This window comes from Cervus canadensis, chromosome 1, assembly GCF_019320065.1.
Source record: "Cervus canadensis isolate Bull #8, Minnesota chromosome 1, ASM1932006v1, whole genome shotgun sequence".
NCBI lineage: Eukaryota > Metazoa > Chordata > Mammalia > Artiodactyla > Cervidae > Cervus > Cervus canadensis.
This window is the reverse complement of record NC_057386.1, coordinates 45,664,823-45,686,830: the sequence shown is the minus strand read 5'-3', so window position 1 is coordinate 45,686,830 and position 22,008 is coordinate 45,664,823. Positions and strand designations below refer to the sequence as shown.

General features: G+C 38.9%; 1 protein-coding gene across 2 annotated transcripts in view; it reads right to left on the bottom strand.

Annotated features, from left to right (window-relative positions):
* Window positions 1-16,992, bottom strand: part of TAF15 (TATA-box binding protein associated factor 15) — a 29,431-nt gene extending 12,439 nt beyond the window's left edge. The window contains exons 1-7 of one of the 2 annotated variants that reach the window (XM_043481154.1): window positions 16,815-16,992; window positions 9,700-9,739; window positions 8,100-8,151; window positions 7,933-8,017; window positions 7,745-7,850; window positions 5,789-5,982; window positions 4,560-4,680 (exon numbers count right to left, since the gene is read on the bottom strand). In XM_043481154.1, the coding sequence (XP_043337089.1) occupies window positions 4,560-4,680; window positions 5,789-5,982; window positions 7,745-7,850; window positions 7,933-8,017; window positions 8,100-8,151; window positions 9,700-9,739; window positions 16,815-16,821 (605 nt within the window). In that variant the 5' untranslated portion in view covers window positions 16,822-16,992. Of the gene's footprint in view, window positions 1-4,559; window positions 4,681-5,788; window positions 5,983-7,744; window positions 7,851-7,932; window positions 8,018-8,099; window positions 8,152-9,699; window positions 9,740-16,327; window positions 16,435-16,814 lie in introns of those variants that run through there. The other variant, XM_043481162.1, reaches the window with a different exon arrangement.
* Window positions 16,993-22,008: the final 5,016 nt, after the last annotated feature.

Below are 22,008 nucleotides of genomic sequence, written 5' to 3'. Positions count from 1 at the left end.
AGCTGTTTGTTGACCTTCTGAAATATGGAGAATCTAAATCGACATGTATGTACTCTAAATGTAAAATACAAAATGGATTTCAAAGTTTTAGTATGAAAAAAAGAATGTGCAGTATCTCAATTTTTATACTGATACTGATAAAATATTTTTGATATATTAGAATAAATAAAATTTATTATTAAAATTAACTTCACTTGCTTATTTTTTTTTAATGCAGCTACTATAAAATTTTAAATTACATAGGTAGCTCACTGTTGACCCACATTATATTTCTATTGGGCAGCACTGTCTGGACTATCACTAGCACACATGCACATTTCTAAGCAAGCTATTCAAAATTTCTTTTAAGAACATTCAAAATTCAAGATAACTTTTTGAGACTTGAGATGTTAAAGCCTAAAAAACTACTTAATGTGATGACATACTAATAATGGAAAATGATTATCTAGTTTTAGTAATTTTGCAATGCGTTCACTGCAATGATAAAGTTAAAAACACTGAGAAAAATTATGGCCTTAAGCTTCTAGTACACTAGAAGGTCAGTGGCATTTTATTTGGTTGGTGCAAAAATAATTGTCGTTTTGCATTGTTGAACTTTGCCATTTGATACTCGAATACACTCTAAAATGTGATTATGTTATACATCATTTTAATGCACATTTCTCACTATGTTTTTTTGCTAATGAGTTATTATCTGCTGTCTATTTTACATTTATTTTAGACTAGGGAAATGATGTTAGGCAAAAGGCAAGTTCAGGCAATTTTCTTATTCAAAATGTGTTGTAAAGCAGCAGAGACAACTCATGACATCAACAATGCATTTGGCCCAGGAATTGCTAACGAACACATTAGTGCAGAAGTGGTCAAGATGAAATGAGAGCCTTGAAGATGAGGAGTGCTTAGCTGGCTATCAGAAGTTGACAACGACCAACTGACACATCAAAGCTGACGCTCTTACAACCACACGAGAAGTTGCTGAAGAACTCAGCGTTGACCATTCTATGGTTACTAGGCAGTTGAAGCAAACTGGAAAGGTGAAAAAGCTTGATAAGTGGATGCCTCATAAGCTGACCGCAAATCAAAAAATTCATTTTGAAGTGTCATCATCTCTTATGCAACAACAAACCATTTCTCAATGGAATTGTGACGTGGGACAAACAGTGGATTTTATATGATAACTGGTGACAACCAGTTCAGTAGATGGACTGATAAATAGCTTCAAAGCACTTCCCAAGTCAAACTTGGACCAAAAAAGGGCCATGGTCACTATTTGGTGGCCTGCTGCCCACCTGATTCACTGCAGCTTTCTGAATCCCAGCAAAACCATTACATCTGAGAAGGATGCTCAGCAAATTGATAGGACGCACCGAAAACTGCAATGCCTGCAGCTGGCATTGGTCAACAGAAAAGGCCCGACCACACATCACACAACCAATGCTTCAAAAGTTGAATGAATGAGGCAACGAAGTTTTGCCTTATCTGCCACATTCTCCTGACCTCCTGCCAATCTACTACCACTTCTTCAAGCATCTCGACAACTTTTTGCAGGGAAAATGCTTCCATAACCAGTAGAAGGCAGAAAGTGCTTTCCAAGCCTTCATCGAATCCCAAAGCATGGATTTTTACGCTACAGGAGTAAACAAACTTATCTGTCGTTGGCAAAAATGGTTGATTGTAATGGCTTCTACTTTGATTAATAAAGACGTGTTTGACCCTAGTTATAATGATTTAAAATTCAGTTCAAAACCGCAATTAGATTTGCACCAACCTAATAGATGACAATTAGAAATTCAATCTTTTTTGCTGCAAGTGCTTTTCCCAAGAAAAACATTGTTTCCTATAGTCTTCACAAGTTTCTCTTTCATAACTGGAAAGCTCACAGATCTCTTTGGTCCGAATTCCTCCTGCAGTCAAGCAACAACCTGAGTCTAAGAAATGTCCCATCCTTTACCACCCATCCCACCTTCACCAGCAAACTGTGCCCCTTCTTTAATTATAAACCCAACTAAGGGCAGGTATTCTTCAAACAGCCCTGAAAGGATATTTTCAATCTTGCTATTTTTAAATAAGATGATTACAAACACAAATGGGAGTGTTAATGAAGACTAACAAAAGATGTTTGGGTGTTTTGGTACTTAAATGTAAAACCAAGTACAGGAAAGCAAGCCCTGAAACTGGGCCTTTTTTAAAAAAATACTTTACTCCTATAAGTAAGCTAAAAAATCATATCCTGAACAAGATATTGTGACACATGAAAATTACATGAACTTCATATTTCAGTACCCATAAATTAAGTTTTATTGGAACAAAACCATGTTTATTCACTTATATAATGTCTATAGCTGCTCTGGTGCTACAAGAGCAGAGCTGAGCAGCTGCAACAGAAAACGCATGACTTGCAAAGCTTAAATTACTTATTACGTGGCCTTTCACATAGTTTGTCAACCCAATATAGAAAGTAAACATGATCAACCACATAAATTTCTTAAAAAGGCCATTTATGTACATTCCATTTACTAGTGGGGTGGGGAGGTGGGGAGAGGGAGGGAGTATATAAATATATATATATATATATATATATATATAGACAGCAACTGGGCAAAACCCCTCCCCACCCCCAAATTCTACCCTGACCTGAACCAGACATTTTGACCTAACATATACTGGGCTTGTATGTAAGATTTTGTTTGAAGAGCTTCTAAGGTTAAATAAAAGTTTGAAAATCAAAAATTTAGCTCATGGGCCAAAAATTATACTGAACTATGTTGCCAAAGAGTCAACAAAGTGCTTAAAACGCCTGGGATGGTTAAGATACGGATCTTCCCTTCTTTATCAGGAAAGGTCCTTCAACTCTTTGATCCTAAGATAAGTCATCTACCAAAGTTGAAAACATATTTTTAAAGACTTCCCTACCCTCCTCCTTTTAAAAAGTGGGATTCTACTATTCTCAGACAGACATAATTTAATAGATAATCTATACATATAATTATAACCTCCTTATGAAGAAAATTAAACTTATGATATACTATAAAACATATAGCATCCCAAGGCAGCCAATTATCTAAAACAGGGGTTCCCAACCTCTAGGATCTAATGCCTGATGATCTTAAGTGGAGCTGATGTAATAATAGAAATAAAGTGTACAATAAATGTAAAAACACTTGAATCATCCCAAAAGCATCCCCCTCTGATCCCAGTTCGTGGAAAAATTGTCTTCCACAAAACCAGTCCCTGGTGCCAAAAAGGTTGGGGACCACTGATCTAAAACATATTACCTGGAAAAATCACATAACCTATTAGTTATCCTGTCTGGGATGCTGTTTGAGGGGAGGAAGCTATGGATAGACAGTAAGCACTGTGTCACTGTACACTGTTCATTTATATCCACATGATGGTACCCTATCCTCTTTGATAACAAAGAGGCATACAACATAGTTGCTTTACCTTAATACACTGACTTAAGCTATTAATCAAAACTTTTAATGTTCAAGTCTTATAAACATTTTTCAAATATGTTTAGACTTTAGATTTGTTAGATCAAAGCACTGTACACTAAACAGAAAAAGTCAGTGAGATAGAATTCCTGGCTCAGTTGAAAAATTAACAGTGCTGTATGTAACTGATTTTCTCAGGTTACCTCAGGGAACAGACACTCAGTCCCTAAGAAGCAAAAGAGTACTGATATATTATTGTCAGTTAACATGCTGCTGACAATTTCAATTCCCAAAGAACACAAATTATCCTTTAAGCCTGTATATTTTATACATGAAATTTGCCGTGTACAAATTTCATCTGAGGACAGTAAGTGCCAACTATTTTTTCATTCCTGTTTTTAGAGCATAAGTGCTAAATTTACAGATATACTTGAAAGTAATTTTAAAACCAGCTTTCATAACATATGCCATAAGTAAATACCAAAACCTAAAATAAAAATAACAATTAAAAAAAAGGAAAGCTGAATTAAAGTCATTCCTTTTCCACAGCTTAGTCTAGACAAAATACACAATGGTATGTGACATTGTACTAATTATTTCAGTAATTATTTACTTAAAAATAGGAACAAAACAGGTCAGTTATATACAATCTTTCTCTCCTCTGCCAACCTCAACTTTATACTCTGCTATTGCTTCCTAATATTTTCCCATCCCAAAGGGATTCAAGATTAAAATAGCCTCTCTACCTTCTAATCTAGAATTCTCAACTTACCTTTTACTTTCTACAGATTGAAACACTTGGATTTCCCAGAGTCATCTTTTAAATGAGTTTAGAGTCTATAGCTCTGGCATGAAAAACATAGTTGAGTGGTTTAACCACATTACAGCAGGGGACTTTTCTCCACTGGTTTTAATACAACAAAAGCTAACTGCTAAGAAAACCTATTTTGAGGTAATTTATGTGACATCTTAACACTGAAAATAAAATTTGAATTTCTGTCCTCTTGTCTAGAACATAATCTCTTTTTTAGGCATCTTAACGAAATCAGATGATGGAATCAAACCAGCTAAATAATTTTTTAAAAAAAGAAAAAGCAATGCAGGCATCCGTATCTAAAAACTTACCTTGATCCTGTCATAGGACCTCTTCCATCCTTGTCATATCCCCCACGCCCTCTACCTCCTCCCTGTGACCCGCCATATCCTCTATTATCTTCTCCATACCTACTCACATCACGACGGTCATCTACAGAAAAGAAAATTAATACAAACATACATAAGTAACTTGAAATTTCCGACAAAGGCTTTCCACAACACAATCCTAAATGGCTCTTTAAATCACCTTCAGAAAATGGCACTTGTGCACAAAACTCAAATGCAAGTCACCATAACACAATCTGGAATTAAATGTATGAGAATTATACCCATGTCAAATCCCATTCTACCAAAGTCAGACAGCAAAATGGTGACATAGTTATCACCTTTTCATGTGATGGTAACATGAAACAGTTTAAGTACATTAGGTACAGAACCCCAGTTAATTAAAAGGACACCCTAATCTCAAAGGCTACTTTTTTTCATGTCAAAAATATTTGAATGTAAATAAAACACAAATAAGGAATAACCAGATTTTCAAACTGAGAAACAGTAGTGAATATATTCACTGAATAAGGTATTTAGTGAATGAACTTTCTCTTTTACTCAGTTGCTAAGTCATTCATTCAACTAGTCAACAAATATTAAGCAGGTACAAAAATGAGTAAGGCAGAACCTTTGCCCTTGAAGCATTCATTTTCATGGCTGGTCAGATTCTTAAATACCACAGTAAAGATAAAGTGGTATGATGTTAGAGAAGGTTAATACAGGATCATAATTTTCTCAAATCACATACAGCACCACCACCAAAAAGAACTGGTAGCGAGAACTTCCCTGCTGTGGTACAGTGGTTAAGTTTCTGTGCTTCCACTGCAGGGGGCAAGGGTTCAATCCCTGGTTAGGAACCTAAGATTCCACATGCCTCATGGTGCAGCCAAAAAATACAAAATTTTCAAATTTAAAAAAAAAAAAAAATGGCAGTAGCAGCATTGTCAACTGATCACTTTATTGAGACAACAAAGGAAATTTTTAAATTAGCCAGCAAAAAAAATCACGTGACCATTTGGAGTCTCCAAGAAGTTCAGAAATATCAACCTAAGAAACTAACTTTGATGGATATGAGAGAGAACATATGTTCAAGGTCACTCCAAATGTTTACAGTTGAAATCTGTAATTTGTATTGGGTCTTTCAAAACAAAGTTCAATATACAAACAATTCTCTGAAGGTTAAAAAAAATAAAGAGGGCAGCATATCTCACCTTGTGTGTGGTGGCTGTAATTTTCCCTTTGTGAATGGTAGGGCTGCTGGTTTTGATTATAGGAATCATGCTGCTGATCATAATTTGACTGCTCATCATAAGAGCCTTGATGTTGATCATAGCCTGACTGCTGGTCATATGAATCTTGTTGACCATAGTCTGACTGGTCATATGAAGGTGCTCTTCCACCTTGGCTAAAACAGAGATCAACAACTTAAGTGACTTTACAGGACTGTTTACTGTAGTTAAGCTGACTGAGTGATTGCTATAAGACCTTAACCACATTTACTACTCCTTTCTGGTGAGAATCATCTAGTTTTTTTTATCTAGAGAATCTTATCACCAATGGAATGACTTTCAAACAATAATTCCACCATCACTGAAGAGGTGTTGCATTATGAGAAAAAGCACACACCTTTGAAAACTATAGAGAAGCAAGAAAATCATATTTAATAATATTTTGGGGACTACTTTCTTATCTTTAGAACCTTATCATTAGTATACTCTTCTAAGCATCTCCAATAGTACAAAATATTGCTATTAGAAAATAGTAATAAATCATTCAAATTTTTAGTCTGCTGAGTAGGAAGAAGGAACTTGCTTTGTGATGCCACTTTTTAACTGAAAAGAAGTCTAACTATCAAAGAAGACTGCTTTATTATCTCTGGCCATTAAAAAAAAAATTCTAAGCAGGTTCTGAGCCATATGGTTATTAATTACCTGCTCTCAGGATGGGAGTGTTGAAAGAAATACTTCATTGGATTTGAGTTCTAATGTTTTGAGCTACTTAAAAAAAAGGGGGAGTGGGAACAAAAATGGCCTCCTATCTTAATTGTCACATCTTATGTCACAGCAAATGATCAAAATATCTAATAAAGATCAGTATGTTCCCCAACTCCCTATCCAAAGCACATCACAACAATGGTCAGAATCCTACAATTTCCTTGAGAATGACTTAAACCAAATCTAACATTTCTCTTTGGTCCACACTTAGATGTCTCATTTCCAAAAATGTATCCTTATAAAAAGATTCTCCTTAAATTTAAAACTAACCAATAGGACTTGAAGAACCTTCTAATATAACATGCTTTCTTGATAGTATTCCCTACACTTGTATTCCATTTCTACTTTTCAAAGCACTCTCCTATCTATTAAGACTGATAAATGTGATGTCATAAATCTTTTCCTAATTTTTTTCCCAATACTTTTATTTAACTGAACTTCACTTATAATAATTTCTTCCCTGCAGAGGCAAAAAATACTAGTGACTTCCATTTCTGTCTCACTTTTTAGCTGTGTAACTTGCAAGGCAATATAATCTTAACAATCTCAGTGGTAATTAAAACAGAATCAATTAAATTAGGAAATGCAAAAGCATTTCACAAATTGTAAAGCACAGTAAAAAAAAGTTGCTATTATTAAAACTAATAACAAGGACAGGCTCCTCGAATCCAATAATTATTAAAAAAAAAAAAAGAAAACCCTGTAAAATTGCTAATATTCACCTACCTATATTAACAATTAAAACATTTTTTAAGGTATCTGAAATATGTGGATAGTTTTTGGCACTTTTAATATTTTTGTCCCTGAAAAGGTAAGACATTAAAATGGTTAAAAAATAAAATGGAAATAAAAAGTAAACACTGGTAAGTCTTTATAGGCAGCTTTTTCATTTCATCTCACGTATAAAGCAGAGGTCCAAATTTTACTTTTTAACATTTAAATCATCTGCATTCATTTAGAGCTGCACTAATTTTATAAGTAACACATGAAAAGAACAAAATATCAACTGACAATTTCCACATTCTTTATAACACAAAACTATGAAATTCATACTTCATCAACACTTTTCTGAAAAAAGTGTTTAAAGCAAGGACTTTTTAGTGAAAACTGTTTAATGCCCAAAGTGTTCCTTTCACTTCCCAACACAACCCCAGTACTTTACTGTTTCCTTACCCTCCTGATGATTCCATGTTTTGCTGTCCCTGGTTATTATAAGATTGTTGCTGGCTATATGAGCTCTGCTTTTGATTCTCATAACCACTGTAGGACTGTGAATAACCTAAAGATAGAATGGATACACATGTAGGAAAGGTTCTGATTTTTTAACATCTAAAACAGTAAATTTAACAAATCAGTCCAACCTGATTGGCTTTGTCCATAACCAGAGTAGCCGCTATAGTTCTGTCCATATGAAGAGTCAGTAGTTTGTCCATAGCCAGAATAGCTCTGAAATTTAGATAAATACAAGTTTCACTGCATATTTAAGATTAAAACTATTTATAAAGAACTCAATTTATATTTAACCTACTTGTGGTGCTTGTCCATAACCTTGGCTGCCTTGATTTCCATAGGAAGAATAACTGTAAAAGAAAGACGTACTACTTGAAAGAAATGTGCTAGAATTTAAAAGCTTAAAAGAACTCTATCCTTATTTTCAACTATCAACTCAAATACAAGCTTCTTTCCTGAAAAATGGTCAATCTGCCTACCTCTTAAAGTCTAACCAAAAGGTGATAACCAAAGACAGTCAAAGACATAAATGAAGTCATTTCAAGACCTCTTGAATGTCAATCACCAGAAGTTTTGCTTTGACAATCTCCCACAAAAAAAACTTCACCACACCTAAGACCCAACGCTGCCCAAGATAAAAAGAAATAAAAATAAGCTTGTTGTGCAGAAAAAAAAAAAACTTTACCACCAGAGCTAGAAAATCCCAAGAGAATTATGCTTGGATGGGTAGGAGGCTGGGGACAGAATGGTAGCAAGACCCATAATAAATATGTGAAGTGAAAGAAAAAAAGACTCTAAGGTAGAGCTTCAATCAATTTAACTGTGCTTTGACAGATTAATTTCTTCCTACCATTTACCTTCCTACCATTTACCTTAACTTGCCTCTAAGATCCTAGAAAAGGCACAGTGTGGCACTAAATGTCCAATTTTTAGTGCCTCAGTAATAGAGGTATGTATATCTTCAGAGTACTATCACAGAGTAAAAGTATATTGTACCCCCTGTGTTACAGCACAGCCTGGCATATAGTTTTTAACTGAATGAACACACGTAGCTTCCTCAGATTTGAACTTTCTTTAATGTTATTGTATATAAGCTTTAACGAGTCAGAAATAAACTTTCTGAATATATGCCAAAGAAAAATAAAACATCTGCCAAATAACTTATTAGTTTAGAGCTATCAAGTACTAAAAGAATTTAACTTTATAAAATATATTTCATTGAATAAACATTTGCCAGTTGCCTACTACGAGGGTCTATCCTATGAGAATAAAAAAGTCAAATCAGTTTTGTTTTCACTAAGCTTAAAACTTGATGAGAGATATCTGAGATGCTCTCCTGAAAATCTCACACCGAGCTACAAAACATTTATAGTACAAGTTGAAGGCTATATTTCTGTTAAGCAAGAGAATCCTACTACATGTGAATGTATTCACATAAAAACAGACTTTTTATTGTGAGCATAGCAAGGAGCCTTTTAAAAACACTAAACATTTCTATCATAGCGCTTCAAGAAAATCCACTCCAGAAACATGTTAGCATATTATATACCATCCAAAAGATGCTTTTTCTAAGAAGTTGTTATAGTTAACTGCTTAAATCCTTTTAATAATGATTTCTGCTAAAAACTTTCTTAAAGGAAACAATCTTTACAATACTTGTGAGATTTCTTTTAATCTCTAGGGGGCATCTATATTGACTGATTGAAACAGACTTTTAAAAAAAGAAAAATATTTTACAGCACCTATGTACCTAGGCCAACTCTTTCCCCTCGACAAGCTAATATTTAACTCTTTAAGACGTCAAGATACCAAATCTCAAGAGGGACACCTGACTAAATATATCTTTTTTTCTCAGTTCTACTCATTCATGGTATTATTGAAATGTGCATATACTTTACCTTTGCTGTTCACCCCCAGACTGACCGTAACTTCCAGAATCTAAAACACATAAAAAGAATGTTTAATCTTATTTAAAAGTAGGCTTCCCTCAAAGGCTGACTTTAGCTCTTACAGATGAAATGTTAAGAAAATATTATAAAAAGTAACTACAGAAAGGAAAACTAGAAGTTAAAAATACAGTGCAAGGAAAAATCTGTGTCAATAGTATTGGCTATTTACAGTAGTATCTCTGAAAATAACTACTCTACAAATATGTCCTGATGTCACAAAAATCAAGTAAATAAGTGAGAAACAATCAGTGAAAAACCCATCCTTTTAACAGAAACTCAAAAGCTCAAGCTATATTATCTTTATATACAAAAAGACATCTGTTAAAACTAATCAGGATTAAAAAAAGGAAAATACACACTCTAAGAACATACACCACTCCCTTGGATTGGATTGGATTGCTCTGGCTGTCAGTAGCAACAAAAAGATCTCTGCAGACTTGGTAAAAAGCTAAGTCAGCTGTTTAACCCCAACTTTATCAAACCTTTCAGGGACTTGGGCAATTAGTATATATCCTTTGCGATTCTCCTCAGATTCAAATGAATGACATACCTTTATTAGTGATGAGTAAAAGAATTGGGGCTTCCCATGTGGCACAGTGGTCAAGAATCCGCCTGCCAATGGAAGAGTTGCGGGTTTGACCCCTGGGTCGGGAAGATCCCCTGGAGAAGGCAATGGCAACCCCCTCTAGTACTCTTCCCTGGGAAATCCCATGGACAGAGGAGCCTGGTGGGCTACAGTCCACAGTATCATCATAGGAGTCGGACATGACTTAGCTACTAGAAAAGAGAAGTGGGCTTCCCTGGTCGCTAACCAAGGTGGAAAAAAATTGTGCATCACTGCCCATAATACTCAGGTGGCGCTAGTGGTAAAGAACCTGCCTGCCAACGCAAGAGACATTAGGAGACATGGGTTCGATCCCTGGCTCGGGAAGAACCCCTAGAGGAGGTATGGCAACCCACTCCAGTATTCTTGCCTAGAGAATTTGATGGGACAGAGGAGCCTGGTGGGCTGCAGTCTATGGGGCTGTAAAGAGTCGAACATGACTGAAGTGACATGACTGAAGTGACTTAGCACACAAAAGCCTGTAATAATAAAATGACTAGATTTGTAGCTAACAATCAAATAAGAAATACATGAAAAGAATATAGAATCTACCTGGATCATAAAAAGATTAGATGTATCTCAAAGACCAGATGTATCTAAAAGATTAGATGCTTCTATCAAATGGCAAAGGAAATTAGTTTCAACCAATTCAGAAACTAAAAAGGATTACAGTGGAAGGAGGGAGTGTACAAGTGAAACAAATATACAACACTGGGGATATAAAGCTTTAGGTTAAATTATATCCCAAGGCACTGATGTGGGTTCTCCCAGCAACAGAGTAGAGTCCAAGATCTTATTATACTTTGGCTCAGGCAAGAATCATAGAAGTACACAGCACACATGTTATAGGACCCTAATCTATTAAGAATCAAACCTCTTAATCCAGTCACTTCTGCTCTCTGAAAGAGTAAATATGGCTTCTTTAGCTGGCTGACTTTAAAACTCTAGAACACAGAAATAAGCATATTGACCCACAAGTCTAGCCCTTAGTATACTTGACTAAGAAAGTATACATGTTTTACATTCAGAGAAAATCAGTTTATAAACTGTATGACAAAAAATAAATTCTAAGGCATTTCAAACAACTGCTCATTATTAAGCACTTGGCACTTGAGCCTTATATCTGGGCCCATGAATTATTCAGAAGTGCTTTTACTTCTAAGTGTACAGGGTTTTGATACTCTTTGTGGTTCTGTCTAATTATATTCCATTGCAGCCAGAAAAGGTATTTTCTCTATTCTAGGTATTTGTCACGATTTTGCTTTTCCCCTTGGTAAATACTTTCACTTTCATAAATGCCCCCTATGTGCTTGAAAAGAACTGCATTTTCTAAATGTTCAAAGAATTGTCTGTAAGATGCTTGTTAATTCTATCATTCCTATTCCTGTTTCATCTACCTGATCTATTAATTACACAGAGAGGTATGTTTAAACTTAAAATTCCCTGTCTGACTCTGTATTTGTCAATTTCTTCTAACAGTGTTTTTTGCTTCTACATTTTGAGGCTATACTGTCAGGCACATAAAAGTACATATTTACACCTTCCTGGTGAATTTCCTTTTAACATTACATGAAGACTATCATTAAAAATGTCCAAACTTTCTTTTGACTGGTAACCAAGCAATCTTCCTTTTGGTTGATGTTTGCCTGATTAGTCTTTTTCTATCTCTATATTTCTTAACATTTCTTATTCTGATGCTTTAGACATCTTCCCTGGTGGCTCAGATGGTAAAGAATCTGCCTGCAATGCAGAAGCTTGTGGTTCGAATCCTGGGTCGGAAAGATCCCCTGGAGAAGGGAATTCTTACCCACTCCAGTATTCTTGCCTGCATAAACCCATGGACAAAGGAGCCTGGCCGGCTACAGTCCACAGGGTCGAGTGGGACACCACTGAGTGACTAACATTTTCACTTTTTGTATCATTTTTGAAAGCATGTATCTAGATCAATTTTTCCCAATGTGGAAAATCTCTCAATTGATGTTTTCATATTTTCACTACTGTTACTTTTTATTTATTCCTAGTAGCCTATACTGGACTCTCTACTTACCAGGGCCTTTATTCCCCCAACTCCTTAGCTTCCTTCTACTGGATTTTCCTCTTTTCCCCCTCTATTGCTTTAGACGCTCAAATTCTGTTCTTGTAATAAATTACCATTCATTAAAGATTATGTTCAATTTTTAACATACATTTTTGACAAAGTTCAAAATGATCTTCAACCTCCACTAGAATATAAGAATTTAAAAAAAAAAAAAAAATTTTAATGCTATAATGCCAATTACAGCCTTCATCTATTATTTTGCTTCCACGTTTTTTCCTGTATCATTTGCTTCCACTGTAAAAACTCTAAATGTAATCATTTTAATCTTCAAAATCCCACAGTCAATATTTTTTAACTACTGCATTTACTTCCTCTACATTTTTTTGCATCCTACTCCTCCCTTCTGGATTTCTTTTTTTTTATTATTATTATTTTTTTCCAGTGGGTTTTGTCATACATTGATATGAATCAGCCATGGATTTACATGTATTCCCAATCTGGATTTCTTTTTATGAGTTCCTTCAGTAAACGCCTGAAAGTGGTACTGTCTTTTATTTGGATAAAAAATTCAAGGTCACACGTTATTTTTCCTCTAAACTTCAAAGATCACTTCAGTATTTAGCAGCTTCTTAAAACTTTTAAGAAGTCTACCAATCTTACCATTTCCCTATTTCTTCTGCTAGGTTTGTTACTGGTATTTCATAAATTCATAGTCTCACATTTATATGTGAGTATGAACTGACTTTTATGTCTCATGTTTGAGACTACTGCTTTTTGATCCATCAATTTTGGAAAATTCTCAACTATCAATTACCATTTTCTCCTTCTCAAACTCAGATGTGTATCAGAGCTTCCCAATCTACTTTCCAAGGTTTTTTTTTTTTTTTAACTTTCTGACTGCACTCCAGACCATGTGGGATCTTAGTGCCCCAACAAGGGATCAAATCCACACCCTCTGAACTGGAAGCGCCAAGTCTTAACCACTGGACCACCAGGGACAGTTCCTCCCACATTTCCTAACCTCTCAATCTTCATTTTAACCTTCTGAATTGAATCCCGGGTAATTGCTAATTAAACCCCATCTATTTCTTACCTCACTAGTTATCTCTTCCGGCTAGGTTCATCTGCAATTCAACTTAGACATTTTCTCCACCTCTAGAAGTTACACTTGGTTCTTTTTCAAATCTATGCAACCTTTTTTCAAGTCTTGGTCTTAGGACTGATTCCTTTTTAGGTTTTCAATAATTTTAAACCTTTAATACTCTTATCCAAACCATCTAATTAGGGGTTCAAATACCATTTGTCACTCATTTCGGTGAGCTGTTTCCCAGAATTCTGCAATGTATTACTGTGAACTGCAAGGTTTTTCCTATAAAATTCCTAGTGACCCAAACCCTGAAATTTACTCAAAAAAGGTTTTCATTTGTTTCTACTAAGAACCCCAAGGTTATTAGTGCCAGTCTAGAACAAACTTTTACATTAAATTTCTTGGCTTGAGGTTTCCTGGATCTCATAACTAGTCTAAATGTACACTGAAACTATGAAGCCCAGTTCCCAGGTTACAAATTCTTGGAAAAAGACTTTTTTCCCTCTTACTCAAGGCCCAGGTTGGTTATCTCCTATGCTGATACGAAGGTTTTTTCCTAGTTCATTCTTTCACTGAAGATACAGTCCTTTAAACATCCAGGGTTTATGTAAGAGTCTCAGCTCCCACTACAAGGCTCTAAAGGTCTCAAGACTTCATCTCCTGTGCTTAGTTACTTGAGCAATAAACTCAACTCTCTGAATACTGTGACCTACACCCTCCTCTTCAGGGAAACCACCAAGTCAGCTCTATGCCTACCATGCTGGCTTCTACTTCACTTCTGGCAGCAGAAGCCCACCCTTTGTTTTATGTTAAGCTCCCGCATTTTTAGTTATCTGTAGACAGAATATTTGCAAGTTATCTTAGTCTGCCCTATTGCCAAAAGAAGTATCTTGACTTTGTAACTTTTATATGTGTAAGTGATATCAGATTTGACTTTAACTTAAAAGGTGTCAGCTAATATTTATCTGAGAGTCTGACTCACAATATTTACAATTCTGACTTATTATGTACACACTTATTTTACTAGATTTATAAATCTGTCTTGTCAGGCAACTAGAGTGGTTGAGTCAATTTGATAAATTTGTAAGTATAGTTTGGAATGTTTAACGGATTTACCTAAACTGAATGCTATTAGTTGTTTAGGAGGGAGTCTGCTCTTTTAAATTTATTAACTTAAACATTCATCAAGAATAAGTCAAAAACATCACTCCTATTTTTATATCAAGTCAAAAGTATTATTTTTATACGCAAATTGCAAAATGTACAAATATTATCTAACACTAATTAGACGTTAATTCTAAATTTAGTTGACTTAATGTAGAAACAAGCAAATTACTAAATAGCTCCTTTTGACATAAAAAGTCAATTTCAGTATTAAAAACATTCAAATAAAAAATAAAAACACTCAAATTACCAAACAACAAGGATATGTACTGTCTTGGTAATTTTGAAGAGCAGTAATAATGCATTAACCAGCTCACACACTATTATGACATGCTGAAAATCCTGGATTTTGCAAACAGTACACCTCTAAAACTTAATTTTCCATAAAGGCTACCCAGTCCTACAAAAATAAGCCACTGCTTTAAACCAATAATCACATCAAAAATCAAGACAGGTCAATAGTTCCTAATGAGAACTATATCCACTGAAATGGTAAATTTCTCCCTGAAGGTAGGAGAACCTTTTAAATCATAGAGGGGTTTCACACCCTCCTTAGAGTGTGTTTACATGTTCTTCTGTGGAACTTTACCAGACTTCACTCCAAATTATGCACCTAATTAAATATACCCCAACATGTGCTTCGGGGTAAGAAGTTACTTCTCACCTGAGCAAGAATTAAAGAGATTAATTCTGTGCAATTAATACCCTTTTACATCAGGTATCTTTTGCCCCTTTCCCCAAAAGATCAACATTCTGACTTAATATCCATGTTAATATAAGGAATGTTTATCATTCCTCGATCCAACCATTCTTGCTAACATGGTCTCCTCTTAGCCTGCTTTCTGTCACACATTTCCACCCTTCTGCAAAAATGGATTACTTGGAGAAAGGGGTTTTGTTTTTTTCACTATCAACAGGTTCTCCCTTGGGGAAAAAAACTGTATAATACTCTGCCAGCTGTCATTTTCATCCCAATCACCTGGCTTTCAGGGACGTGTTCTGCTTTTCCACCTCTTATGACAGTTTCTAGTAAGTGGAAAGCTGAGTCTGTCTTTGCAGCCTGTGATGTACCCAACGACAGAGGACCTTGTGTGGCACCTAAGAATGCTAAATCAAGGGCAGATCTGGGTTTGAGGAAGAATAGATATATGTGTATCTATGGTTGAGTCCCTTTGCTGTTCACCTGAAACTACCATAACACTGCTAATCGGCTATACTCCAATACAAAATAAAACGTTTAAAGTCTGAATTTTAAAAAAAAAAAGAGCAGATCCACCTCCCAGACTGTATATTCTGCTTTAGCAGGATCTAAATGGGCTGTCCTGATGAGACCAAGGCCTCTTTGTCTCCTCCACACAACGAGTCGGGGGCGGGAGGCGGGGAGGCCCCCGCATCATTTTAGGTGCTTGGTGGAAGACTACGTTTCCTTTCGTTTGTATGTTTCAACATAAATGCAACAAGCATCTACACGAACCCATTAATAATAGACAAGGCTCACTTTCAAGCTCGTGAGGAGACAACTTTAGAGGGTCTGAGATGACAGAGGAGGGTGAACAGAAAGCTGAATTAGATGCAAACACCCCCAACTCGAATCCGGGAGGCTACTACATGAATGACGACATGTAGGATTTCTTGTCAGGCAACATCCTTTTAAAAAGGGCTCCTAGAGCATCAAGGCCCGCACCTGATGAATGGGTGAGTCAGGAAGGCCCAGCTCCACTTCACGGATGGGGAAACTGAGGGACGAGACGGCGAGACGACTGGCCTGAGGCCTCGCTGAAAGATCTGAGGCGAAGCGGAGAACCAGAAGCACCGATTCTCTCCGGCTGATGCTCTAATCACGGGCTCCCCCCGCCCCTACGATGGCGTAGCGGCCTCCGCCCCCACCCCGATTCACACACCCTCCCCCGGGGGCGGCACGTCGCCTCAAGTTCCAAGGGCTGGGTCAAGAGACAGGGGGCTCGAGGCGCTCCCGCCGAAATTTGCAGACGGAGAGCGTTGGGAGCGTGCGTCCCTTCAGTCCAACATGGCGGCGGCCGCGGCAGCCCCCCCACCCCAGCCTCCCTCAGGGCCGGAGGCTTCCCTCGGGGCCCTCCGGTGGGCGGGAAGACGGCCCAACCCCGCCGGGCCCCTTCTCGCTGCTGCCGCTGCTCGCTGAAGAAGTCACCTACCCGACATGACTAACGGCCGCGGCGCGAAGCCCCCACAGCCCGCAGAGAACAAGGTATACGAAACCCAGGCGGCGCGGCGGCCGGAGCTGTAGTGAGGGCGGCGCGGCGCGCTGGGCTCGACTGCGGGGCCTCGGCAGCCAATCAGAGGGCAGTGGGCGGTACGACAGCGCCGCGACTCGAGGGGTGACTCTGTGCTAGGACCGGCCTCCGAACTCGGAGGACTTCAGAATCCCTTCCCGTTCCCCCCTCCGTGGACAGTACCATTATTGAGAGGGAATTGAGGAGAGGAAGTACCAATGCCGCGATCGGGATGGGGGTGGAAGCTGAGCCTACCCGCTCGGTCCTGATTACAGTCTTGTTTCTCACTTGACTTGATCTAATATAAATCGAGGTTAGGAAGCGAAAGAGAAAGAGGCCTTATAAACATAGGTTATACGGTTAGAAAAGGCCTTTCTTTCGCTCAGATTTCGAATGGTATGCCCTAGTTCAGTAGGTTTTGGCTGCGCACTGCTTGAACCACCTGGGGGCGTTGGAAGTTGCTCCCAGATGGAAAGTCCTGACGGACCAAGTCGCCTCCCGGTTAGCTACCTTGTCGAGTAACAGACTACGAGGTGATACTGGAACAAACGTATGCCTTAAAATAACACACAAAGGGGACTCTTGTGGCGGTCCGGTGGTTAGGACTCCGCGCTTCCAATGCCGGGGTCGCGAGTTTGATGCCTAGTGTGGGAGCTAAGATCCCATGTGACATGCTGCTGAGCCAAAAGATTAGGGGGGGAAATTCACACACAAACTGAACCGTGAGGATGTGTCAGGGTGAGGAATCGAGCTTTAGTTTTGAGTTCTAGAAAAATAGCTAATTCTAATTGTCAGGCACCTTGCATCATCTCATTTAATTCTCACAATTGACTAATGAAATACTGTTCCCACCTTACAGACAAGAAGGCAAAATTCACTTGCCCTGAGTCGCACAACTGATAAATGGCCAATGTGGAATTGGAATCCCGGCAACCAGACACCACTGCCCGTGCGTCTGACCATTCTGTTGTACAGGCTCGAGGGGGCTCGAGGGGGCTCCAGCTCTCCTGAGTGAAATGAGGCTGTGAAAGCTCAGAGAGCACACAGGACACTTTCTCCAAAGGCGACGTGACTTCTGAGCAAACTATAGACGATGACTAGAAGCCAGTCACTTCTCTAGAAGGGAAAAGTGCTTTTCAATAGCTAAGAAGCAAATGATTCAATATGTTTGAAGTTTACCGGCACGGGGGGTGTGTTAGGAGATGAAGCCAGAAGAGTAGGGGGCTAAAGAGCTGAGATCTTGTAAAGTTCATTAGAGTTTGTGCTTTATCTTGAGGGCAGTGGGTACCTCCTGCCAGATGATTTTAAAGGAAGATCAGATTTGCATTTTCAGGCTGCAATAGGAAGAATGTATGGAGATGAGAGGTGCCTAAAAGCAGAGAAACCAATTCAGTGACCAATGGAATAGTTCTGGTGAGGGATCATAGTGGCCTGGACTTAGGTTTTAACTGTGGGGGTGGAGGTAAGTGAAAAGATCCCTGACATACAAAGGTAGCAGACTGGGCAAGATTTGGTGACCAGTTTGAGTGGGGAAAAAAGCAAGAAGTCCTGGGTAACTTCCACACTGGACAGGTGGATAGGTAGTCATTCACTGGGTGATAGGAAGCAGAAGGAGGAGCATGTGGGGCTGGAGGTGGAATGATATGTTCAGAATTACTCCCTTCAGGTTTCTCTTGCCTTCTGAGATGGCCCACAGTCTGTCTGTGGAGTGTGTTTCTTTCTAAATAAATCCACTTCTTATCTATCACTTTGTATCCAAATTCTTTCCCAACAAAGCAAGAACCTCAGATTCATCAGGATGGGCAAAACCAGCCGGGAGAATTCAGGGCTAATTTTCAAGTTCAGGTTCTTCATGCTTATCACATTGGCCTGTGCTGCCATGACATCATCTTCTTCATCATTAGGTGACTGAAGGTCATTGGAAGCAGGGCAATGTCACAGTCCAAGTGAATAGTGCCTTTTTCACTGGCATCTATGGCATATGGAACTTGTATGTCTTTGCTCTGATGTTCTTATATGTGCCATTCCATAAGAACTATGGGAAGACCAGTCCAATGATTCAAGCAATCTCCGGTGCTAAAGGATCATCTGGATTGGGATCACACAACAGAGAACAGATGGACAAAAGTACTTTTGAAATAGTTAGTGCTAGAGACCGCTGTGACCTTAGAATCTCAAGACAAATGCTGCCATTACTGTTAATATTTGGATGATAAATTCTTGTTGTAAAAGGAAAAAAAAAGAATTATTGCCTTCAGGTAAGAAAAGGAGGCAAGAGATCATCTTTATTCATTATGCTGGCAGTGAATGTGAATGTGCGCTCAGCTCTGGATGTAGAGGGTCACAGAGCTCTATAGACAGGTTCAAATAAGCAAGGTTAAAGGAAAAAAAATTCTTTTTTTTGAAAACTTTTTATGTGGACCATTTTCAAAGTATTGAATTGTTACAGCATTGTCTCTATTTTATATTCTGTTTTTTTAGCCATGAGGAGCCATGAGGTACGTGGGATATTAGCTCCCCAACCAGGGATCGAACCCACACCCCTTACAACAGAATCAGAAGTCTTAACCACTGGACCACCAGGGAAGTCCCAGGAATAAAAATTCTTTCATGACTAAAAACGATGTAGCCATTCAGTTTATATATCAAGGAAGGTAACCCAGAGGAGAAGTCAGGGAGGAAAGAATTGGGTTATTGCTGGTGGGGAGAGCAGAGGACAGGACTTCTAGGTTTTTCTTCCTCTTTTCAAATTTTTTTAGAATTGAAGTATTTTAAGATATGGATAGGGCTTCCCTGGTGGCTCAGTGATAAAGAATCCAGCTGCCAATGCAGGAGCCACGGGTTCAATCCCTGATCCATGAAGATCCCACATGTCAAGGAGCAACTAAGCCTGTGAGCCACAACTACTGAGCCTGTGCTCTAGAGCCGGGGAGCCACTTCTACTGAGCCCACGTGCCACAACTACCGAAGCCCGAGTGCCCTAGAGCCTGTGCTCCGAAACAAGAGAAGCCACCGCAACGTGAAACCCACGCACCACAACCAGAGAGTAGCCCCTGCGGGCCTCAGCTAGAGAACAGCTCGTACAACAACAAAGGCCCAGCACTGCCAAAAATTAATTGATTAATAATTATTTTTAAATCTAATTTAAGTCTGATTTAAGAAAAGAGAGATGGATATACAAAAATTGTTGCTCATCATGGATCCCTTACATTTGTACCACGATTCATGCATGCTTGCATTCATACATTCTTCTCTCAGCTGCCATCTCCTGAGGTCTACTAAGTGTCAGGCCCTAGAAGGCCTAGAGATAGAGAAACAGGAAGCAGGGCAACTCCTGTCCTCCAGGAACTGCTTTCTCGGAAGAGGGACAGCAAAACCTGTGATTCCAATCAACTACTGAATGTCCTAGAATCGGAGGGTGCAGAGGCTCTGAAAACACAGAGGAAGACCACCTAGCCCATGTGAAGGGGGAAGGGGTGATGAAAGAAGGCTTCCTGCAAGAGATGCTTCCTAAATTGAGCTTTGAAGAAAAAACAGGAATTAACTGGGGGCTGTATATCAGGAACTGGCAGAAAGGGCTGTTATTTGCAAACACCAGGGAAGAGCAAAGTTCTGGGAATTCTAAGTGATTCAGTCTGGCTGGTCTGCGGAGTTGCAGGGGTGGGGAATGGTGATAAGTGAAAGAAGTAGGCAGAAGCCACATCCTGAAGATCCTGTGCGCCTTCTGGAGGAGTTTGGATGTTAAATTTAAAACAATGGGGAATTTCTGAGAAATCTAATCAGAGCAGTGACATTTAATTTTATATATATATATCCATTATCTCTTTTAATCTGGACAGCCCTGTGAAATACACATTGCTGATATGCATATTTTGTAGACTGAACACTGAAGCTTGGGAAAGTGAAATTCGTTACCATGTTCACACAGTCAATGAAGGACAGAAGCAGAGCTCACGGCCAGGCCTTTGGGCCAAACTCATTGTTCTTCTTACAGTGTCTGTGGTCAGAGAACTCTGTGTGAAACAGAGAACTCCTCCCAGCTCCGCATTGTTCTGGGGCTTCTTTCCAGGGGTTCTTCTCTAATGCCAACAGACTCAAGATTGACTCCTGTACCCTCCTCCCTTCCAGGCTTTTGCCTAAGGATGATTATCTGCAACAAACTTTAATCCTCACTCTGTGTATCTGCCGGGAGATTCTTTGTGTATTTAGGGGGCTTCTCAGGTGGCACTAGTGGTAAAGAACCTGCCTGTCAGTGCAGAAGATATAAGAGATGTTGATTCGATCCCTGGGTCTGGAAGATCCCCTGGAGGAAGGCATGGCACCCACTTCAGATACACAACTGAAGCGACTTAGCATGTACACTGTACTTAGGGAAGACAGCAGGTCTTTTCACGCATCAGCATTTAGCAGAATGTATCTGGGGAGGTCTTAGTACTGTGTCTGTTTCTGCCTGATCCATTCCTCGGGTCCTCATTTGGGGAGTTGAATACTGCAGGCTGGTTTCAATTTTAGAGTTTCCTCTAGGGGGTAGCTTCAGTTAGAATGGTTAGTGAGCATCTAGGTGGGAAATTAGGTAGTAGAAAGAAGGGAGGATCAGAACTTCCCTGGTAGTCCAGTGGCTAAGACTCCTTTCTGAGGGCTATTTCTCCTCCCTCATCCCCCGCCTTCTCTGTCTGCCACAGGGGGTGTCTCTCCGGAGACCCAGTTTCCCTCGATGACCCTGGCTCCTGGGCTCCTTCCCTTCATCCCTCCAGCCTATGGCTGGTAGAGTCTTCTTGCTATTGGTCCTTTCTAAGTTGCCTCCACCCAGTCTGGCTTCCCAACCCTTCCAGCACTGGAATAGAGCCTTGTAGGACCCTGCAAGGACTGTGATTTTACTCAGGATGAGAAGAGAAGCCAGTAGAGGGAGCCATTTAGCAGAGCATCAACAGGATCTGACCTGTTTTACCAGGATTACTCTGGCTGCTATCTGGAGAACAGACTAGCCGCAAGAGAGGAAGCAGGGAGATTATTACTCCCACCAGAATAAAAACCAGACCACAGGGATCCTTTGCCACTTGTGAAATCCTGTGGAACTCACAATTGTACCACATAATTCAAGGCTTGCATGCCTGCT